Raw genomic sequence first — 24,063 nt, forward strand, 5'->3', positions numbered from 1 at the left:
AATTACTTGTAAGTCCCTCGCAGTAACTGCAGATATAACACTGGGACTTTGTGTTGATAGAGAAATATGAAATTGGAAAATTCAACACTGGGATTCTGTGGCACAACAGCCAGTAGACGAAATGGAATAGATTGGATTAGTTGGATTCATTTTATACTGCCTCGCTGCGTACAATGTGTTGATGATTTACACAACAAAGTCGTTCCCCAGATGCGTGAGGATTTGTGAGTGCAACCTTATTGGTTAGGCAGGCCTTGGTGTTTACTTTTTTTCTATTTTTTTGGCATTGCAATTTAACTTAATATTATATAGTTTGTTCTAAATGATGCATGATTTGTAGTTTGTTCTAAATGATGCACGATAGTGTTATTTAACTCATATTAAGTTTGGATGGCCGCTGGCCAACAAGTAAGAAAGCCCAAATATGGTTGTGACCAAGGGAGAGACTGAGTGAGAGAGAGAGTGAGAGAGAGAGAGAGAGAGAGAGAGAGGGCAGGACCAACTGACCAAACGCGATGCCTCTTGCGCAAGCTTCTCGAAGACGGTGTCGTAGTGAATTTTGATTTAAATTCAAGGAGAGGTTGTCCCATTTGCTCCCACAGAGACATTGTCTAAATTCAAACAAGCAGAGATAACAACAAATCATTTTCTCTTCAACAGTCAAATAAAATTCCTAAAGAAAATCCCAATTGAATTGGACAAAGGATTGTGTTTGGAAAGAAGAAGAAAAATAGATGGGGAGTCTGGGGGTGGAAGCTAGGAGGGAGAAACGAGAAGGTGGGGAGTCCGGGGGAGTGTAAAGTCTAATGTATGTTATAAACGGGTCAGTCCAGGGCCCCATGATACTAAATTTTTGGACCCGCCCCACCCGTAAATACCTCTACCCTGTCCTGTCCCGTTTCTTCTTTACTAAATTAGGACCTTCCCCGAACCGGTTGTATCCGCTCCTCCCAGCGGGTCCTAGACCCGTTTACCCACCTTTAAGCGTTGCTTGGTGGCGCGACTCAGCTGCAATTTTTCTTCTTTTTTTCTCTCTCAGCATGGCTCTAGGCCGAGACGACTCGCAATTAGTTTTTTAAATCCCTAGTTTTTACTTCTATTTTCTTATTTTGTTGTACTCACACAATTCAACATAGCAATTCCAATAGCATAATAAAACCTAACATTACGTATGCAAAATTATCATAATAATATTGCGTATGCATGAACAAGATATATATATTAAGCAACATATGCAATATAAGGCAATACATAAAACATAGATAAATTAGAGGTTCGTGCATAATGATGAATGTTTTTATGCATCAAGGCTTATAAAATACCAATTTCATGTTTTAGAAGAATCTGGATTGGATGGAAATGAAGAAAGCCTTTGAATGCTTAGTTGTAGAGAAGAACCTCATACCAAAACCTTCAGTTCCTTAGTGCAGCAGTGGAAGCGTGCTGATAACGTGTTATAGGCGTATTTTACTGAGGGATTATAAAGAGGGAGAGGGCTAGTACCAAACAGAGAAAGATGAGAGAATTTGGTGATTCTGTTGTAATGATTTCTCATATAATCGTGTCTTTATTTAAAGTAGTAAGGAAAGGAGAATTCTTGTCTTTCAAGTAATACATTACAACTCGGAAACTATCTAAAAGATACTAATCCCATAAGAATTTACGTAATCACACTTAATTTAGGACTGCAACCATTTCTAAATTAAAATAAGCATTGTTTCTAAAATCTAAAAATAGCAGTTTTTATTTTCTAGATTGTAATTTGAAAATGGGTGGTGCTATTCACATACCTCTTTTTACTTCCCACAAACTTTTATTAATTTTGTTCATTGATCATATTAAAATCAAAATTAGATGTGTGAATAGTATCATCCTTTGAAAACACAGAGACCTGATTCCATTTGTTCTCTCACCATCTACCTATCACAAAATAAAAATCCTTAAAAACTAGGGGAGAGAGAGATGTTGGGAGAGCTTTGAAATTCTTGAAGAGAGATAATATAAAATGGGTAGGCACTTTTTTTATCCAAATGAGTGGCATCAAGTGTGCCCTATTTTTATTGAAGGGGTAATACCTCCTTTGGAAACACGGACTGCCCTAAAAGGTCATCATGGGCAAAACTGGAACACGAGTAACTCATAAACGTTGGGCAAGCAACTGAACCTCATCTTCTTGTTCTTCGTTTTAGTTTAACACAATATACTAATAGGCGGAGATAACTGAGGAAAATTTTAATTATTTTCGTATTATTATGCACTCAATAGTCAAGATATACATATATATTGACCACACGAGTCATCGTCCACCTTTTAAACATTATTAAAGTGCTCTTCCATGTGGAAAATAAAATCCAAACAAAGTCATACATCCAGTGAGCTGGGAAGTCTGCATATATAATAATAAAAGGTCGATGTTGCTGGCTAATTACTGATCAAAAGCATTGAATGTTATTCCGATTAAGAAGCCAAATGCCAAATTGTTGCTAATTTAGCCAATTTCGACCTACCATCCTTTTTTGTATGTTTCCCTTCACATAATGTTGAGCCTTACGAGTTTTCAGTCGTTCAAAACGTTTGCATGTGCAGGGCAAGACTTGGCATATATATAGAATTCATGTGTTTTGATACGCATTGTGATCAATTTATTTGTATTATAACTAGTTTTCTAGTACTATTATATGATTTTAGCTTCAAACTGTATCTGTTCTAGTGTTAATATTAATTGGAGCTTCAAATATTCAAATGCATGAAATTATCAAATCTAAACAATTTGTTCTTTGTGACTATTTATGCATGTATAAAGATACAAGTATTCTTTCCGACAATGATTCCCTATTAATTGTTTTTATTTAACTCTGCAAGTGACTTGTCAAGTGATAAGTAGTATCCTCATCATCTAAAGATCATTATGATAATAAGTAATATCCTCATGATTTACTGTCAACTAGTTTGATTCATATACATGATTAAATAGTCTCCAAATCTAATGAAATTTTCTAGAAATGATCTTTATATGATGATAAAGGAAATGAACCGTTCGAATAATGATACAACGAAACAACACCACATCGTTATATAATAAAAAATGGCTAAGCGTCGTCATACAATAAAAAGTGACTAAGGAGAATAATATCTAATAACGTGGGTCAACAATGTGCGCAGCAGGCAGAAGACTTCCTCATACTTTACACCATATTGGCTGTTTGCCATTTTATTATCGCAATCAGACCCTCTTACACGAGATATGCTTGTCTATTTATTATTTTTTTTGCCAAAAGATATGCTTGTTTAATTAATTCAGTTCAATCTACCAAAATTTACAATAAAAATTCAGTTTATAACAATTCAAGTAGTCTACCGAAATAAAACTCTATGATGTATTTGTATGAACACACCTTTTGTGATAGGATTTCTTAATTGTCAATTTTTAATGATCATGTATCTAATCACCGTCTTAATGACATTTAGACAAGTAATGAAGATGGGAAAGAAAGAGATGTGCGAGAAAAAACAACGTGGGGAAATATAACATTATTCACTACAACTTTGAGAAAGTTGGCCTAACAGCCTATAAAAACCTTCACTACATTTCACTAAGATCATAGCTTAAACCTTAGCTTTTAGCTCTGAACCAAATGGCCGATTCAACCCCTCTTCTATCCGAAACAAACTCGGCTGAGCCAGAACCCCCTGTGCTCTACAAACACCTCCCATCCCTCGACTCCACGATCGAGCGGTGCATCGGAGATTTTGGATGGGCCCAATTTCTCCAAGCCTTCCTTGTAGCATTCTCATGGTTCTTTGATGCCCAACAAACCTTCATCACTGTCTTCACCGACGCAGTGCCAACATGGCACTGCACCCTCCTGACTGAGCAACCCAACTCATGCAACTCAGCCTCCAATATTTGCCAACTTCCTCAAAACGCATGGGCCTGGGACAGGGCCAAACACACTTCCATCATCTCCGAATGGAACCTAGAGTGCTCCTCATCACTCATCACGGGACTGCCGGCCTCAGCCTTCTTCATAGGATGTTCAATTGGCGGGCTGGCCCTGGCCACACTTGCTGACACCTCACTAGGTCGCAAAAACATGCTCTTTCTCTCATGTCTCATGATGTCTTTATCCACCTTCCTCACTGCCTTCTCCACCAACATATGGATCTACTCCGTCCTTCGATTCATCACCGGGTTCGCCCGTGCCACCATCGGTACTTCCGCCCTTGTCTTATCAACAGAGCTCGTCGGAAGGCGGTGGCGCGGACAGGTTGGTGTTATGGGATTCTTCTGTTTCACTCTAGGGTTTCTCTCCCTCCCAGCTATAGCATACGCTCTCAGAGCTCACTCATGGAGAACACTCTATTTTTGGACCTCAATCCCCACATTATTGTACTCTATAATGGTTCATTTTTTGGTTTGTGAGTCACCAAGATGGCTCTTCGTGCGAGGTCGAAAAGAAGACGCAATTGAAACCCTAAAATGCATTGCACCCGTCAATAGCACTACTATCAAAGCCCCACTTACCTCGAGCTTTATTTCGAGCTTGTCCTTCGAGCAAGAAACGTGGAAGGTCGATCTCTACTCTGCAATCGATGCTTTGGTGAAGCGAAAATGGGCATTTCGGAGATTGTCCGCGGTTATGGCAATCGGATATGGTATCGGAATGGTATATTACGGCATGCCATTAGCTTTGGGAAGCCTGGAATTCAATCTCTACTTAAGCGTCACGCTCAACGCCTTGTCCGAATTGCCAGCTTCATTAATCACATTCTTCTTCATCGATAAAATGAACAGGAAAACCTCAGTCTTGGTTTTCACTAGTCTTAGTGGGGTTTGTAGCATCATGTCCGTGTTAAAAGGTATACATCCAATATGGACACGGTTGCAAATAGGGTTCGAGCTCGTGTCCTTTTTCAGCGCATGCTTGGCTTTCGGTGTATTGCTTATATTTACAATTGAGCTATTTCCGACTTGCGTGAGGAACTCGGCTCTGTCGATTGTGAGGCAGGCGGTGGTGTTAGGAGGCGTTTTTAGTCCCATGCTGGCGGCCTCCGGGAGAGCCAACGGTGGGTTTTTGTCGTATGGAGTGTTTGGGGTTGTGATTGGGGTCTGTGGGTGGTTTGTGGTTTGTTTGCCAGAGACAAGAGGGAGAGGGATTTGTGATACGATGGATGAAGAAGAGTTTAAAGTTACAAATATTGCTTGTAATGCGGTTGGTGATCATGTCTAGATTGATTGCCAACTTCTTAGTTCTTTGTCTTGTAAGGCTTGCCTCTTACAATATCTTAGCTTTGCGTTTTTGGATGAGATATAGGAGAGATTTTGGTTTGAATTGTCTTTCTTCTTTATTTATCTCGTATATACTTTCTTTATCTCTTTGCATACAAAAAATAACACAAAAAAGCTAAAAAGTTAAAAATCAAACGATTATCATACAGACTCTAATGATCAAGGCTAAAAATCACATGATTATCATACAAACTCTAATGATCAAATCAGCAATTTCGTATTAGTTTCTAGTCATTACACATTCATGGTAACGAAAAAAATCGAATTTGTACAGTTCTTGAAATCTTTTTTTTTGAATAAACAATATTATTTACACTAGGGGAGGGGGTGGGCTTAATCTCATAATAAGCTAGAAACAGTGTGATTCAAATTCTCATATGGCGAGAATCCAATTAATCTAAGATCTCTCGCTTACAAGTGAAGATGAATATTACTAGACGTAGTACTAAGTGGTCAGTTATTGAAATCTTAATTAAATAGCGAAATTGCATCATCTAATAAATCCTAGCTAGTTAAATTGTAATTACTTCATTCAAACATACAATTAAGGTCCTCTTCATAACAAAAAGGTTCCAATAAATATTTTCAAGCTATTGATAGGAAATATTTTAACTGTAAAATCAAGTATCTGTGCATTCCTCATATTAAACTTACATGCAAATATAAATGCATATGTCCATATGCTTCCACGTGCTGCGTATTCAGAATAAAACAGGCATTTATATAAAAGATATGGTAGTGTTGTCTATCAGCTACTAAATTAAGTATTGGGTTTTAGTAAATGAATTCCCTTTGTCCTGCATTCAAGAGCGTCCAACAATATTGGAGTATAAATAACAGTGACACCATAGAACGATGTGGCCACTTTTGTTGGTTTCTTGGAAAGAATCCTTTCGCAAATTTTGTTTCTTAATTAACAAGTTGGGTTGACATATTGTTGACCCTAAAAACTACCAAGCCTACGTGGCGCGCAGGCCGAGTAACTAATGAGCTAACTACATTCTTCGATTGTGTGCGGGGCGTGCCAACTTGTCAACCGAGCTCAGCCGAGGAGTAGAATGTGCTGCGTGGCATTGGGCGAGCTGCTGACTTCTTAATCTTGCAACTGCGGCTGAGGAAGGAACGAGTCTCGGCCTTCGGGTTCTAGAGCCTGAAGATAAGGCTGCTAGTTCTCCGAAGTTCACAAATCGTACGCACCGGATTCGGTCACAGTGATTATATTCGGAAGAGTATAAGCGCGCCGAATGTACTCAAAACAAATGTATGTCTTAATCGTAAATGTAGTTCGGTTGTTAGAATGCCAAACTCTAAATCCCACTTGCAAGTATCCAATCATAAAACAACTCGGCGTTCAATGTGCCAAGCCCGGTAACTTGTAACACCTCACTTCGCTGAGAAGGCTAATGAGATGACATCTGCCAACAAGAACTTGAAAATCCTTCTTGGCTGAGACTTGGATAGATAACCAGTCGGCCTTGACGCAATGCTGTTTATCCAAACTGAAGGTGTTTGCCGATTGCTTTCACAGTGCTGTTTATCCAAACTGAAGATGTGTTGGCAAAAAAGAAAATAAAAATCTCAAGATGTTTGAGATTTCGCATAGAGCGAGGGTTTGCGCAGAGCAGTTTGTATGTTGAATTAGAGGGGCTTTCTCGCTGTATATCGTCTTTTATTTATAGGAGCCAACCTTATCATGGTCGAACCAGAACTATACCCGGAGTTTGATTCTTTATCCTAATCTAATTACGTTTCGGCCAATCCTACCTCCATTAGGACTTTGAACCAAACTCTTTACCTAGCTGCATTCACTTATCAAATCTCAGCATCTTCATTCCATCAAAACTCATTTTCATACTAGGACTCGACCCACTCACTTTTATCCAATCCAATCCTTCTTGCAATAGAACTCGACCAACCTGACTAGGCGACTTATAACCACTGGATGGCCCATAGTATGTTTGGAAAAGCTTTGGGCCGAACATAACCCTACGCTCGGCCCAATAATACTATTTTGGACCCAAACATTGCCCCCTCGCTTCTGAGGTCCTCGGCCTAGAACTCTTAAGTCGAATTTTAACCTTGAATGAGTGAAATCAAACCCTAAAGGTATCTTTAAAGGATGATGAAAAGTCTTAAATATTTCACCCATCAGGCGCATATATGAAGCATGATCGCACGACCTAATTTTGTCAGACACCCTACCACGTGGCATCTTCTTGGCACGTTCGTCCTTGACACTGAAACGTAATCTCAAACCCCAAAACCCTGCCACACGCTATCATTATAACCTCGAATTGCGAATTTTCTGGTCTGTTTAAGTTGTGCACATAATCAAACGTCTCCTCATCATTGAATCCGCCGTCACATGCCATCGCGCAGCCTCGATCTGCGAATTTCTTAGTCCCTTCATATTGATTTCTCGAATCTCCATGATGATTATAAAAATGTTCGACTAGTCTTACCATTTCTTTTCAAATTCAAACGATTGGCCTTCTCCCAAAATCCCTATAAATACTCAAAATCCTTCATTTTTTCCTTTACGCCTTCATAACTCTCAAACATTTTACTCTCAGATAATCCTTCAAAGCTCCATTCTTAACTAGAAAAAAAACTCTTTTGAATCCAGAAATTTCTACAAGTCCTCCACAATGGCTCTAAACGCCTTCATCTCCAAGCTTTCCGACGAATGTGCCAAGTGACGGGACTTTATTGAACGGAGCGCCATAAAAAACCTGCTATTTGAAGGTGACTCGAGAGCTTCCCGTCAGATGTTGGGACCACTCTTCAAAGACAACGTCCCAACGTCTATTACCAACCTCTTCAAAGATCACTGCCTAGAACCCCTGCTTCAAGGTTATGACTAGTCGAAGTGGGAATTGACTAAACCCTAAGGAACCTGGCCTTCAACTACCACGACCTAGGTAGCGTGGATTGAAATAATGGAGAAATTCTTCAGTAAGGAATGGAAGATTCTCAACATTTATGATGCCGTCAAGCTCTCGACCATCGAGATCGCGATGGACAAAGAACTTCTCATGGCAACTCTAGGCTTTTGGTGCTCGGCCACTAATACTGGGGTCCTTCCGCTCAGCCCTATTGAACACTTTCTGGCGCTAGCCTCCGTCGAGTTCTTTTGGAGGTATTATCGTGGCCTTGGATGGTTGTTAGAGCCTAAAGTGGTCTCTTATTTGGTTTGGTTAGAACTATGCGTGTTTTACAACTACTGCACAAAACCATTGGTTCATCAGTTTCTTCTGTACTGGAGTCTGACATAGATTCGACTATGGCCAACCTCGATAACTTTATGGGTGGTTCGTTGGAAAATAGATCAATATTAAGTCGCGGCCGAGAGTTCTGATTTGTGACGTGTTGTATTGGAACGAACTTGGTCTTCCTTTTCCCTTTGCTCTTGGGCAAATAAGCATCTACCACGTCAACTGTCGCCGAAGGGAAGGGATCAACATCGACAGTCATCTGTTTTTCAGGAAATTTTAGCTTGCCTTTATCAATCCAGTTTTAAATAACATCACAGAACACGACCCAATTGTTTGTGGTATGCTTATTCGAGTTATGGTACTTGCAATACGTTTTTCCTTTCAACTCTTCAGCCTTAGGAATGTTATGTCCTGGCTGAAGTTTGATGATCTTTGCCAATAACAACTGGTCGAAAATTGCATCAGCCTTGGTGATATCAAAAGTGTAAACTTTTGATGTTTTAACTGTCTTTTCAGAGGCCGAGTGGGTTTTGGCATCCTTGGAATTAATTTAAGCCAATGCCTTACAAACGTACGGTTTATCTATCATTATCTCAGCCGCGTCCACACTGATGTATTGGGAATCCTCGCATTTGGCCTATGCGTAGCTAACCGTGGGATGTTTGTAAATCGCTCCTTTGGATGAAGACTTCAAAATCTTTTCTTCTCAGAGCAAATAATCATATTGCTCGACGTGTTGGGCCAGTTCGTACATATTTCGGAAGTTTGCCCCCAAGAATTTATTTTTATATTCCACATTTAGGCCGTTTAGAGCGATTCTGACGAATTCATCTTCAGAGAGGTGTACTCGGCACCAATTTCTGGCTGACTTGAACCTCGTTAAGTATTCCATTGGTGACTCGTCGGAGGCTTGAGCTATCCTAGCCAGTGATGAAACTGACATCTCTATCCTCGGCCTGTAGAATTGTTCATGGAACCTTTTGACCAATTCCTCCCAACTTTGGATGGAATTAGGAGGTAGGTTGATGTACCAAGCAAATGCTGAACTTGGTAATGAGAAGTTGAATAGTCGCAGTTTGTGGAAGTCACTATTAACATCTCTGCATTGCTCAGTGAACCGAACCATATGTTCTAACGAAGACAGGGACGATTCACCGGTAAAAAGGCTAAAATCCAGGATTTTAAAACCTTTAGGATATTCAAACTTCTCGACGTAAGCTGGGTACGGATGGATGAACTTTGGGAACTTCGGCCCCTTTTTCAAGGCCGAATCAATCATTCTTTGGACCTTGGTCACATCAAGGGAGGCTGTTTCTACTCTCTGGTTGGGTCTGTCTGATCTGCTGCTTGATCATTCTCTTTTTTCCAAGTCAATCATTTTGAGCCGAGCAGATCTTGTCTCGGCCTGTAGCGTTGATACCGAATTACCTTTAGGTGGAAGTTGCTGGGAACGGTCGGAGGATAAGCCGTCGTAAACTTTACTAACCAATAGTTCGAGCATTTTGTTGTGTACCTCGTCATTATTGCATATTTCATCAAGTATGGTTCTTACTTCTTGGCTGAAAACTTAAGATTGCTCTTCGAGTCTTCTACGAAGAAAAGACCTAGCCGGTGGATCAGAACCTTAGCCATCATCCTCATCGCAATTTTCTATTAAAACGCCTCTGCTTCTGTTAGGGGCTTCTGCATTGTGAGGTTGGCTGCCGAGGCTAATCGGTGGATCAGAACCTTCGCCGTCATCCTCATCGCAATTTTCTATTAAAACGCATCTGCTTCTGTTAAGGGCTTCTGCATTGTGAGGTTAGCCGCCGAGGCCAATTTCCTTTTCCTGGAGCATCGCGCTTATGGTCTTAGGCGTTGCGACGAAAGGAAGATTCTGAGCCTGCGACGAGTTCTCTTGTCTTAGATTCTAGACTAGAAGGTTGGTTGTGGACTTTCCCATGATTGTTTTCTTTTTAATCGATCGTGCTTCGACGTGTATGAACTTTGTAGTTTTAGCACTAGGTCCCATTGGGCGTGCCAAAATGTTGACCCTAAAAACTACCAAGCCTATGTGGCGCGCATGCCAATTAACTAATGAGCTAACTACGTCATTCAGTTGTGTGCGGGGCGTGGCCAACTCGTCGACCAAGCTCGGTCGGGGAGTAGAATGTGTTGCGTGGCGTTGGGCGTGCTGCTGACTTCTTAATTTTACGACTGTGACCGAGGAAGGAATGCGTCTCGACCCTCGTGTTTTATAGCCTAAAGACAAGACTGCTAGTTCTGCGAAGTTCACAAATCGTCGACGTCGAATTTGGTCACAATGATTATATTCGTAAGAGTATAAGCACGCTGAATCAACACCAAACTATATGGGCACAAGTACTCAAAACAAATGTACCTCTTAATCGTAAATGTAGTTCAGCCATCAGAATGCCGAACTCTAAATCCCACTTGCAAGTATCCCATCATAAAACTACTCGGCGTTTAATGTGTCGAGCATGGTAACTTGTAACACCTCACTTCGCCGAGAAGGCTAATAAGATGACCTCTGCCAACAAGAACTAGAAAATCCTTCTTGGCCGAGACTTGGATAGATAACCAATCAGCCTCGACGCAATGTTGTTTATCCAAACTGAAGGTGCTCCACGGTCGGCTGATTCTACGGCAATAATGTTGTTTATTCAAACTGAAGGTGTTCGCCAGTTGCCTTCATAGTGTTGTTTATCCAAACTGAAGATGTGTTAGCGAAAAAGAAAATAAAAATCTCAAGATGTTTGAGAGGTTTCGTGTAGAGCGAGGGCTTGTGCAGGACAATTTGTATGTTGAATTGGATGAGCTTTCTTGTTGTATATTGTCTTGTATTTATAGGAGCCAACCTTATCATGGTTGAACCATAACTATACCCAGAGTTTGATTCTTTATCCTAATCTAACCACGTTTTGGTCAATCCTACCTCCATTAGGATTTTGAACCAAACTCTTTACCCGGCCGCATTCATTTCTCAAATCTCAGCATCCTCATTCCATCAAAACTTCTTTTCATACTACGACTCGACCCACTCACTCTTATCCAGTCCAATCCTTCTTGCAATAGGACTCGATCGACCTGATTGGGCAATTTATGATCACTGGATGGCCCATAGTATGTTTGGAAAAGCTTTGGGCCGAACATAAACCTACGCTCGACCTAATAATACTATTTTGGGCCCAAACACATATATATCCAGGGAAGCTATCCTTCGATTTTAGCATGTAAATTCTGATAATATTGCACCACATAAAAAAGAAAAAGATAATACTGCACCGCCAACTATGACTTTGTGAAACAACATGAAATGGGAGGATCAATCTCTAATATTTCTAGAAATACCATTCAGTACATGCCAAAAAAGTTTAGGTTTCTATCGTAAAATTAATTGGTAATATAGGGAGTAATTTCATCCTATTACTTAGAAATATAAGCAAAGTTTATCATCTCATTAATGTGAGATTTGGTCTAAAAACGCTCTCTTATATGTGGCGAATTTTCAAACCCCACATGTGGACAACACAAACTAAGCTACACGTGCACTAATTAGGTTTCACACGCGGAACAAGATGCTCTGATACCATGTAGAGAACAGAATATGCAGGCAATAAGATAACAAAATCTATGCAAAAAGTAAGTTGTCAAGAAAGAGAAGTCTATATTTAGGAGAACATATAGTTCTGACACCATGAAGAAGTTGAAGTTTTACTATGAAATCAATTACCAATATGGCGAGTAACACAATTACTTATAAGCACATGCAAGGTTCTTCATCCCATCAATGTAAGATTCATTTTCAACACATGAAATGATAGTGATAGATCAGAAATATTCGGGAATCAGGATGAAGAAGTTTTCATATACTTTATTATTCTAAACATAAAATATTCAAATATTAGATAAGAACTCTTGATTAATGGAAAGAATTGTAGTTTTTGCATAAGAGCTCAAATGTTTGTTTCAAAAAACCTGCAGTACGTAGCTGCAATATGTGCAGTTATGCACTCATGCCACAACTGAATGCACGGCATCTGTCTGCAGTGTATCACATGTAATGTGTTTTTTTTTTTTTTTTTTTTCAATGTGAGATTAACTCTTGACAATTATTTGAATCAATTATTGATGTCAAAATTAAAGGAATATGAGAAAAATATAGTTGTAAGTAGAAGTGGTAAATCAATCGATTGTGTTATTAACGGTATCTATTAAGACTCATTTAGTTTGATTTTGCCTTACACCATCATCACTACTACTAATTTCACTTTATATTATGATGAATATCAAATTAAACGGATCTTAACAGATACCCTATATATTAACAATCCAACGAGTTTAGTTGTATACTTCGAATTGAGAAACAACTAACACTACATATACAAAACTACCGCATTATTTGTTCTGCATGAAAGACAAATGGTTTGTTTCAGATGAAATCGTTAATATATTTCGATCGATGATGAAAAGCAGGCTTTGTGCAGTGCAGCTGATGGTTTTACACATTCGTAGCTCTCCAACATGACAACGAGGATATACATCGATGATCAATAAAGTACAAAAGAATGTGGTAGTGCCTGACACGGATCACACAGCCGTAGGGATAGGATCCAAATATTGGATTTGAAGTTTGTGTTTATCAACCACAATTCTGTCACATTGTTTAGTTGGAAAACTAAACTAATATTGATCAATTAATTTTTATAATGGACATCTTAATTTTGACATTGTATCAAAGTAGACAATTCATTTACGTGTCAAGTTATATTTAGTTTTACTTATTTAATTAGATAATAGTATAGAGATTAAATTTATAAACTAAATTGTTTAAACTAATTATTACTTAAACGTTGATAAACGTGGGCATTTTCTATTAGTAGCACATTAATTAGTTTACAAATGTAATTTAAAATTTTATTCCCTTAGCTTTACCCTATCCAACTTAATTGACCTACGAATACAACTCAATCTTGCGAAATTGAGAGTATGAAAATCTCAAATTAATTAGTAAATTGATGGGTTTTTTAGTTAGTCTCAATGAAGATTGTAATTGGTATGGGAATCTTAAAAAATATTTTGACACGAATAATGACAAGAGAAAAGACAATGAACGAAGGTGGTAGCAGCATGCATCAGCAGATGAGACATCCATCAATCTTTTACAAAATTGAAATGACTTTGATCGATTCCAAGATGTCAACATCGAAAGTGAATGAGGCAAAAGGGTATCTAGAATAACCATAAAAATAAAGATAAAGTGATGACCAGATGCAACGAATCCATAACACTTCTCCCATCAACTGTATATTTTTAGCCAAATGATCTTAAGATTGACATAATTTCTTTAATTTTTAACAATAAAAATAAAAAACTGGCTTGTAAGTTTGTCCAACTTAAATTATTTTGGTTTTTTTGTAAAAAAATCTGTCTATACTTTCGTTAAGTAGAGAGGTTAGTTTGACAAAAATATCATTAAAAAAGTTACAATGTAATGCCAAAATGATTTACAATGGATAACTCAAAGACTATTTTTATTGATTTTTATTTTCAGAAAACTGAGTGAGTAGTATGCCAATCTTAGGTAGAGGTGACATCAACCCATAGAGTTGTTAATGAGTACTCGTTAAAACCTGTTTAATTTGAAATCACTATAATATATGTGAGATTGTTAGTTGTGATTATAGTGTAAGGTGAAATTAAACTAAATAGGTCATATTGAGGTTTATTAACAACTCAATGAATTAATTTGTCACCTCTAATCTCAAGAATCATTTTGAATAAAAAGCAACTATACATATGGTATTGTGTAAACAAATTAGAGGTTACAAAACGTTGAAATTTTGTGTGTGGTTGGTACTTGTACGAAAGTTGTCCACATACTAAATAGCTCTTCGTTTAACAATACTTCTCTTTCTTATGTTTGAAAAAAGTTCAGAGGTCGAATGCTCCTTTCCGGTGGATGGAAAAAGCGTGACGTTAAACAGCAACAAAAAGAAAAAAGGGCTTTGTGCTGGTTTTATGTTGGGGATAGTGTGTTTCGGCCTTAAATATCTACAACCCAATAAATTAGGCTCAACTGATCCCAAAAAGAAAGAAAAACATAAAAAAAGAACATTTATGGCCGAAAACGCAAGGGTCCATTTAATATCGTTTTAAATTTTTAGTTTTTCTGGAAATGAAAAATACAATGGAGAGAAGAGGGATGAACAAAAGCCGAGAAAGGATGCAAATGACGCTTTATCGCAATGGCAAAAAAGAATGATGTCTATGCATCCTAGAGTGGATTCGACTCCAACCGATCATTTTCTCCTTTAGCAACTAACAATTTAACCCACTAACACTATCGTTTGTCATAAAAACAAAAAAAAAACAAAAAAAAAGAAGTAAACATTGAGCAATTTTTAATAGGTTTTTGTTTTTCCCGTTCTTACACCCTCCTCCCTGCACCCCTTAATCCACCCTTCTTCAACCCTAATTCCTCCATATACATTCCGTTCATCTTCATTTAAAAAAATAAAAAATAAAAAAACCCATTAATTGCTTAAGTTGAAATCTGCACCCTAATCTTGTTCGGCTTCGATTGTCCTGCAAATGTAGCTCATCTCACTGATGAAAATTAATGCAACAAATCCACACTGATGTATAAACGTGATAAAGGATATGTATTAAGCATGTACGGACAACCTTCCGATAAACAAAAAAACCAGATAATCAGCTCACTCAGGAACTATTCTATTGACATTCAATCAAAGTGAACGACATCGACATGCTCTCCCTACAAAGGCTTAAGGGCTTCAGCAAAAGTGCAATGATGCAAAGAGAGCAAATTATTACACAAAAAAATGGTGCAACTCTCCGCGACCGTAGCAGATGACAATTTACGACAACTTAGCATTTTCTTTTGCTAATGACAACGAAACAAGCTCAGTACAAGAACTACGAGCACAAAATTCTGAGGAAAAGAGAATTGAACTGAAAAACTTGAAGCATAATCTGTGACTTCTTTTTCCGTATGAGCTTATGTGGCGGACGTTTTGAGAATTAACCATTAAACAATAAAAGTTTTGAGGTTACTTGTAGTGCTTGGAAACCTTATCGACTAGTTTATCCATGAACTGGCATTTCCTGTCAAATCCCCAGCCAGGGTTGCTCTGCACATCAGAAGAATGTGATGAGCAAATGCTTCAGTGGCATTTCTTGCAAGAACATTTTAATACAAACAAAATAAAAATGGATGAAAACAAAAAGCAAACCCGAAGTTGCAACATACTCATTCCATGAATGGTAAAAGGAATTGCAAAACAACTTTAGTCAACAAAAGTATGCATAATTGGCATTGCATTTCAATATTATGTCGTAGAGATGATTAATTATTACTCTACACCTCGACCAAAGGCCAGTAAACAAGCATAAAATGTACTGACATGCTGGTGAAATGTTATTGAAAAGGAGTGTTTTCTAGTAAATGCTATTGAAAACAATTGTTTCCCTGATTTTTTGCTTTTGTGTCTCGATGTTTTGGCCCTGTTTTTTCTGTAGTTTGGCTTTCTTGAATGAACTATCTTGACCAAAAAAAGAAGAGAGAAATTTACAGAGAAAACAAATAGAAAGGAAGAGAGGAGAGAGAGAGAACTTGGCTTTCTTGAATGAATTTGATATTGACCAAAAAAAGGAGTAATGGAGAAAACAACGAGAAAGGAAGAGCGAGCGAAAGAACTGGTGCAGTGGTTCTGGAAAGTGGTGGGCTGGGATTTTTTTTTTTTTTGTTAAATAATTAATTAGTAAATTATTAAAGGATTATGTTGTTAAATAACAAGATATTGAAGTGTTTGTTAAAATAGAGTGTTGTTAAAGATGATTAGTTAAATTGACTAGCTAAATTAGTTTTTAACACTATTGTTGGAGATGCTCCTACAATGTATCTATGTATGCAGTCAAATCCATGTCACCAAACTCTTCTTTAAAGACGTTCCTCACACAATGCAGTGAAATAATTCCTAGACAGAAGAAACAGTACCTCCAACACATGACACAAGATGGTTTGACGAAAGAACCAACATAAGCAAATAGCCAAAAAAAAATGCTGTTTTTCATGCATAGATAAGCTAGAGATAACATGTGCACAGGGACAAATACATACCTGGAGAGAGAGCACTGCACGATCAGTGAATCGCTTTACAGATTCAGGTACCTTTGCAGGCAAAGTTTTAGCAACTCTTTCTAACTCTTGTTGTTGTTTCTTTGCAGTTACCCTATCTGGTCCACTGTAGTGATCAACAATTTCCTTCAACAATGGAACTCTTTCCATCACCTCTTTCACCTCTTCCTGATGATATCGAAGAGGCCATAGAATTACAGACACAAATGAGCCAGACACTTACAAGAACTGTAGTTTTATTATTCATGAGTATGATAGAAGTTTGAAAATCACCATACCAATTGCCATGAATTAAACAAATATAACCAGTGGCAGAAAAATAAAGTTTTCAAACTGAAAAATCCATCATAGTTACAGTCGTCTGGTTCAAATAGTAACAAAAGAATTAAATCATAAGCAAAGGTCGACAAAAGTTTAACCAAAGGCGCATACGAAATGTCCAAAACTATAACCAGAAAGCCAAGTACATAAAGGAAGTGTCAACTTTTATCTTTATCTTTAGGTAATAAAAATCCATGCCAAAGAGAAAAAATGTCAAGCTAGAGAACAAACAGATGAGGTGAATACAAGAATCAAAATCCCTACATTCTGTATCATGGTTGAAGTCTAATCTTTGTCACTCCCACTCTGTCAACTAGAACACCCTGATGTTAAACAACTTGACTAACTATTGTAGTATTATGTGATAGATAAGGTGATGAATTCTAAGACAAGCATATGTGTACAAGAACAAGTTCAACTCATCATATCACTACCCGGTAAAGTATAGAGAGAAAAAGAAAAGAAACAAAATGAAAAACTAGATGGCACATGTTTACTAACAAAGAAAAGATGATAGCGCAATCAAGCAAAAGAAAAATCAGATAACTTTTAAAAGGTTTCTTGTTTCAAGCAAACCATAATTCCAAAGATCAAATTTAACTACTATCGAACTACGATGGCTAGGCCACAAAAAGCAGGCCAAACAAAACCCAAGCTCCTAATACAGGCCTAAAGCGTGACTTTTAGACAGACGCAGGATTTGATTTCAGAATAACAAAATCAGCGGACAAGATGACAACAGAACATACCTCCCACTCCTCATGACTTTGAATACCCTCATATGCCATCAAGAAAGGCTTCATCTTCTCAAGTGCATCCCGAAGAGAAATAGGCGGCTTCTCATCAATATCTGGATTTTTACTAAAGTCCCCCATCAGAAACTCTGGCTCACATTCTATCTGCAATCCAGAAAAATACAATCAACTATCACAATCTGTCGGGAAAATTATATAGTTGGAGGTTATAAGTTATCCAAAATTATCAACGTAAATGCACTACAACCAAAATTATTAACACAATCTGTCAGAAAACAACAATGCTTCAGGTTACTCATTTTCTAAACTTCCTTAGCAAGCAAAAAATTAAATAACATGGAAGATCTCCTCACCATATAATTGGTATGCATGGCATCCACAAACGCTTCGTCCAATGGCGAAGGGAGCACTTCACTACTCACCTCCTCAAACCCTTCAACCAATTTGTTCATATTCTCAGGGCCAAGCTGCTTAGCCAGCTTCTCACCATCAGCATTGTCTCCAAGATAAAGCCCCGAACCTTTTCCTTCATCCAAGTCCTTGCCTTTGTCACTCCGTCTAAAATCTCCCCTTCCCCTGCCTCGGCCTCCTCGTCTTCCTCTCATCCCTCTGCCTCTTCCACCACCGCGGTCGCCGCCGCCACCACCCCCCTCAACATCATCCCTTTGCAGTATCCCAAGTGCTTTCGCCACCGCCTCTTCCCGGGTCAACTTCGGACCTCTCGGCGCGGGTCTATTATGGGCCGGATCCTGGTCTGGTCTGGCCTGAATGTGCCGGTTCTCTTTCTCAATTTGGGACTTTGGAGCCACAAAATGCCTGTTCACCTCCTTAACTAGGAGCTCCGGGCTTGGTTGACTCATTGGTTTCCCCCGCCCGCCACCGGGCAATGGCGGGTCCAACCCGTCTTCCCTTCTGAAGAAAAAGGGTGTAGCGGGTTTGCTGGGGCCGGCGTCAGAGGCCACCGAATCACGTGCCTGTGGGCCCGGTTGCACTTGACCCGGGCTCGGTTGGCTCATTGGTTTCCCCCGCCCGCCACCCGGCAATGGCGGGTCCGACCCATCTTCCCTTCTGAAGAAAATGGGTGCAGCGGGTTTGCTGGCGCCGGCGTCGGAGGCCACCGGATCACGTGCCTGTGGGCCCGGTTGCACTTGATCCGGCTGGACACGACAAGCTGCTGAATCGGGTTTGATGGAAGAGACGAAGGAAGAGAAGGACGACGGTGGTTGGGACGAAGCCAAGGGTTTGCCGCGCCCATGGCCGATTCCGGGCACGGACGCGGGAGGGTCAGATTTGGGCTCGTTAGAATCGGACTGACCCGGGACGCGATTTGGGGCAACGAAGTCGAACTGACGGGGGGGAGATGGGCCGCCGCGACCACGACCTCGGCCGCCGCCGCTGTTGGAGGAAGTGGAGAAGGGGATTAGGGTTACTTTGGAAATGGAGCGGTTGGATGGATTGGTGAGCTTCCTGCCTATTCCAATGGCGGTTCCTCCTCTCATTTCTGCGATTTATGGGTTTTAGGATCGGGAGATTTTGGGGTTTAAGAGTCTTTCGCCGTTAGACAGTGTGAACTGTGACTCGCTGTGGAGTGGACAATTTCACTCCCGAGGCCCCCGCTCTTCTATATTTTTTTTTCTCTATTATTTTCTTTTTTTTTGAAAATGAAAAAAAAAAATTGGATTCAGGGTTGTTTTTTGTACATTACAAATTCTCCCATTCTGATTTTATGGATTTAAATGGAGAAGACATGTGAAATTTAGGGTCTGGTTTTAATGTCACGAGCATTTTAGCTATCAGAGTTGATTTCTACGACTACTAAACTTTTAGTTTTAATTTTATTCATTCATTTCTTGTATAATTCAATATAATGTAATATTGAAAAATTCTAAATTTTATGCAAAATATGGATGATTGTATGGCTTGAGATCTATTTCGGATTTTTGTATTAGAAGCTCGTAGATCAAGAGATTCCGACCCTTCAAGATACAGACAGAAATTCAAGTTGTTCAAATTTTTGAATATTTATAAAGTGAATTAGTAGAATGAACTAATGGATCCGTAAAATTAAAATTGAGTAATTCAAATATCTCAATCCACGGACTTTGGATGCAAATATCCAGAGTAGATTTCAATCCTAATTGTACAAGTAAGAGTCCGAATGTCATATCGAATTATCCACATAAACTGTTTTTTTTTTTTTTTGGTACAATACAAATATATAGCTTTTGTTAAGGGAAGCCCAAGGACCAAATACTAACCAACAAAAAAGAAGAAGCCCAAATACTAATTTGCGACAAACAAGCCTAGTGAAACTAAGTGATGAACCCAAGTAATGGGATAACATAGTCTTTGCAAACCTCTACTGATCCAATTTAACCTCAACAGTTTGTGCGTTGCTACTTGCTTAAGCTATTTGTTCAGGAAAATACTCTCATGTTTAAATCCGTGTAATTTAACAAGATTACAGTAAAATATAGCATAATCTCAATCCCCTTTTCCTCTTCTGTTTGTGATGTAATTGGTCCTTGTAAGCATGTTGTGCCTTGGGTTCTAAGTCTCATGTTTCTTACCTCATTTGCATAATCATCATTACATATCATGGGCATGATAGTGCACAATGCGTCTTGTAAAGTGACACGAACATATTTAACTTTGGTGATGAGCATATGACTTGTGTGCCTTGATCACGAGGCATGGGATAATTTATCTGAGTAAGCGTGTACATCGAGTCTCACTAATCACTTGATTTTATTCACTTGTGATCTTAGACAAAAAGTAAAATATCATAAGTTCACTGTAGACGTTGCCTTCCAAATTTCCAATCAAACCAGAACCTCGTGTAAACATATTACAAATATTCAACAAGTTTAACCTAACAATCTAAAAATTACCAAAGATCTTCATTATAACTTTCTTCCATCCCCTAATTACCACAGAACCCCACATTGCTGAGCAAAGCTTAATTAAGAGTATATCACAATTACTTTCAACTCCAAACGCTTGAACTTTCTTCCTTTCAAACTAGTACTGATTGATAGGATTTTTACCACCTACAAAAGTAGGAATAAAAACACTTTAAAATACTTGCAAGAGTACAAGGTTGTTGTAGTATAGCGGCTCAAGTAATGTCGTTTTCCATAGGGATTGAATGAATAATTTGTGTTTAAAACCAACTCTTAATTAATTATTTAAAACAAAGTTTGGAAAATGTTGATTTTAGAATTTAATATAATAAAACGAATTTAAATTAAAAACAATTAAATAAATCAACTAGAAACCAATTACAAAAAACCAATTTGTCAAAGCCCTAGGGTTCAGCCGTCACCTTAATAATCTTACGTAATTCTTCCAATTACTTATGAATTATCCATGCATATTTCGAAGGTTAGGTTTTCCTAATATATATTCTACTTGAAACCTCCAACATAACGTATATCTAACATACAACCCGTCCCGACGTTCGGATCAAATATGAACATGAAAGACTCATTACGTTTTGTGAAAACCTTTCGAAGAACCATGCAACCCTTAAGACGTGGTGTTCATCCTAATTGAAATTACAATTATTAACCACAAGAACCCAGCGCCAATTTCAGGGAACCTTCCGACCAAAATTGCATCAAATAACTTTTCTAAATATCCTAATGATCGCAAATCACTAAGACAATTAGATAGTTTAAAACGGTGATTAATAATTCAAAATATACATGCATAATATCATAAGTAAATTGAAAAGAAACTACATATTCTTGCTAAGGCTCGTGATCTCGCCCTAGCAAAAGAAATTAGTTACGAACAATCATAAAACAAAATATTATTAAGAACATGGAAAGAAAACACCTTGAAAATAAACTTCAAAAGCTCTCTAAAGTGTGCGTGCGTTTCCTCCTTGTAACATCTCATATCACCCAAGGGAATGGATCTTGTAAGCCTTATATATATATATTCTCATCTCTACCTAGCACGAGGCCATTCACGAACTCGCTTAAATTCGCAGTTCCACATCGCCCAGGGGAGTGGATCATGTAAGCCTTATATGTATATTCTTATATTTACCTAGCACGAGGCCTTTTGGGAGTTCACTGGCTTCGGGTTCCATCGGAACTCTGAAGTTAAGCGAGTTCGCGCGAGAACAATCCTAAGATGGGTGACCCACTCGAGAGTTCTCGTGTGAGTTCCCAGAAACAAAATCGTAAAGGCGTGGTCGGGGCCTAAAGCGGACAATATTGTGCTACGGCGGAGTCGATCCCGGGACGTGGTGGAGGTTCGGGCTGGGATGTGACAATTTGGTATCAAAGCCAATCCCTGGTCAGAAGTATGCCGACGAAAACGTCGGGCCCCTAAAGGGGGTAGATTATAACATCCCACATCGCCTAGGGGAGTGGATCATGTAAGTCTTATATGTATATTCTCATCTATACCTAGCACGAGGCCTTTTGGGAGCTCACTGACTTCGGGTTCCATCGGAACTCCAAAGTTAAGCAAGTTCGCGTGAGAGCAATCCCAAGATTGGTGACCACTGGGAAGTTCTCGTGTGAGTTCCCAGAAACAAAACCGTGAGGGCGTGATCGGGGCCCAAAGCAGACAATATCGTGCTATGGCAGAATCGAGTCCGGATGTGGTGGGGGTCTGGGCCGGGATGTGACACTCCTCCCTAGAACCCTAATAGCTAAAAATCCTTATTTATGATACTCCCAATTAAAACCCTCATGGAAAAGGTTTTCTAAAAACTAAGAAATAAAATAACAAAAGGATAACTAGAAATTACATTCTTATTCTGACTAGGAAATCTACCCATCAAAGAGATAGCCACATTTTTGAACCTTCAGTGCTCCAAAATAGGCCCAAAACGACTCCAATTAAAGATTAGGACCTCCTCTTCAAGTTTCAAGAAAAGCCCAAGTCCAAAATCCATCATCTTCTAGCCCAAAAGTCGCAAATAAGCTCTGCAGCCCAATCTGCTAACACTGCGCGCTGGGCATAAACTAATTCGCCACGATTAGATGCTTCATGATAAAATTATGAAATTTTATGAATATGAATTAATTATGCTAATCATTAATCATTGGTACAAGAAAAAAGAAGAACAATTTTCATGTTAGAGAAGTGACGTGTAGGAGAATTAACCATGAATGTGAGATAAACTGATTAGGGACGGCGTTGGCCATTAACTCGGAGTGGATATAACTTGTATGTGTGTGCCTTTGTGAGATGACATGTTTGTATTAGATCTAATCATGTATACCTAAGATTAAAAGATCAAAGCCACACTTGTTGTGAGATTGTGCTAGTCGAAGAATTGTTGGTTAATTTCTTTGATGCGGGAAATTAAGCGGATTTGAGTCTTTAGCCTTCAATGGTCGATTCAAAGAGTTTGTTGGTTGACATGTATGAGCCTTGCAAGGTCCTATGCCTCATATAATTACACGGCACTGACATTCAAAAGAGAACAACCTGAACATGTAACGACTTTTGACGTCCACCATTACTTTTTTTTGTTGCCTATATTCCATATTTTCTTATAGTAAATGCTACTTATTTGATCTTCTCAGTAGTCAGTGGTGGATTCAAGAAATATTATTAGGAGGGTCAGCAAAAATAGTGCGCGTAGCTCGCAATTTTTTTTAATCAGAAATAACATGCATATCGCCATTTCATCGAGTCTTGGTAAGGCTAAAGTCATTTGGAAAGACATATTGGACACCTGTTAATGTATGCAAGGGGCAACCGCCCAAGGTATCCATGGACATTCACGGAGTCTTGGTAGGCTTGAAGTCAGTTGGAGGGCATGTATGAAGCCAACTTTAATCTTCAAAAGGGCATCACTCAAGGTATCCATGAACATTTACCGAAGTTTAGAGGGTCAGCACTCAAAGTATCCATGAACGTTTACCGAAGTTCGGAGGGTCAACTGACCCCCTACCCCTCAATGCATCTGTCACTGTCAGTAGTATGAATATTGTCTCCAAGATTGAGTGTACGTCTAAGTATGAACTATTCCAAATTGTGAAACTGAAGCTTAACCTAGGCTTATATTTGAAGTTTCTTAACAGTTTATATATTTCTGTCGCTTTCTATAGAAGACAATGTATATGATTGTCAAGAAACTTCAAATATAAGCCTAACTAGGTTAAAGGTGACAACCCTAATTAACCAAATGATGTCATTACCAATTATAAATTAACAATGCATGTCCAGCAAGACTGTACGTACAGCGAGCCACTCCATTTGGCTGCAGATCTTTTCACAGTATCACAAGAGTAAGGCAGAAATGAGAACGAACGATTTCATATCGTCAATTATTTTATTTATAACTTCAAA

General features: G+C 38.7%; 2 protein-coding genes across 2 annotated transcripts; one reads left to right on the top strand and one right to left on the bottom strand.

Annotated features, from left to right (window-relative positions):
- Positions 1 to 3,512: 3,512 nt before the first annotated feature.
- Positions 3,513 to 5,333, top strand: LOC103435356 (organic cation/carnitine transporter 3). The gene has a single exon (XM_008373745.4). The coding sequence runs from the start codon at positions 3,636 to 3,638 to the stop codon at positions 5,229 to 5,231; it is 1,596 nt and encodes a 531-aa protein (XP_008371967.2). The 5' UTR covers positions 3,513 to 3,635; the 3' UTR covers positions 5,232 to 5,333.
- A 9,883-nt stretch (positions 5,334 to 15,216) lies between these two features.
- LOC114827712 (uncharacterized) lies at positions 15,217 to 19,440 on the bottom strand. Its single transcript, XM_029110083.2, has 4 exons — positions 18,096 to 19,440; positions 17,737 to 17,886; positions 16,649 to 16,834; positions 15,217 to 15,659 (listed from the first exon to the last, which is right to left on the bottom strand). Exons 1-4 carry the CDS (start codon positions 19,239 to 19,241, stop codon positions 15,579 to 15,581), a joined length of 1,563 nt encoding a protein of 520 aa, XP_028965916.1. The 5' UTR covers positions 19,242 to 19,440; the 3' UTR covers positions 15,217 to 15,578.
- Positions 19,441 to 24,063: the final 4,623 nt, after the last annotated feature.

Source organism: Malus domestica, chromosome 10 (assembly GCF_042453785.1).
Source record: "Malus domestica chromosome 10, GDT2T_hap1".
Classification (NCBI taxonomy): domain Eukaryota; kingdom Viridiplantae; phylum Streptophyta; class Magnoliopsida; order Rosales; family Rosaceae; genus Malus; species Malus domestica.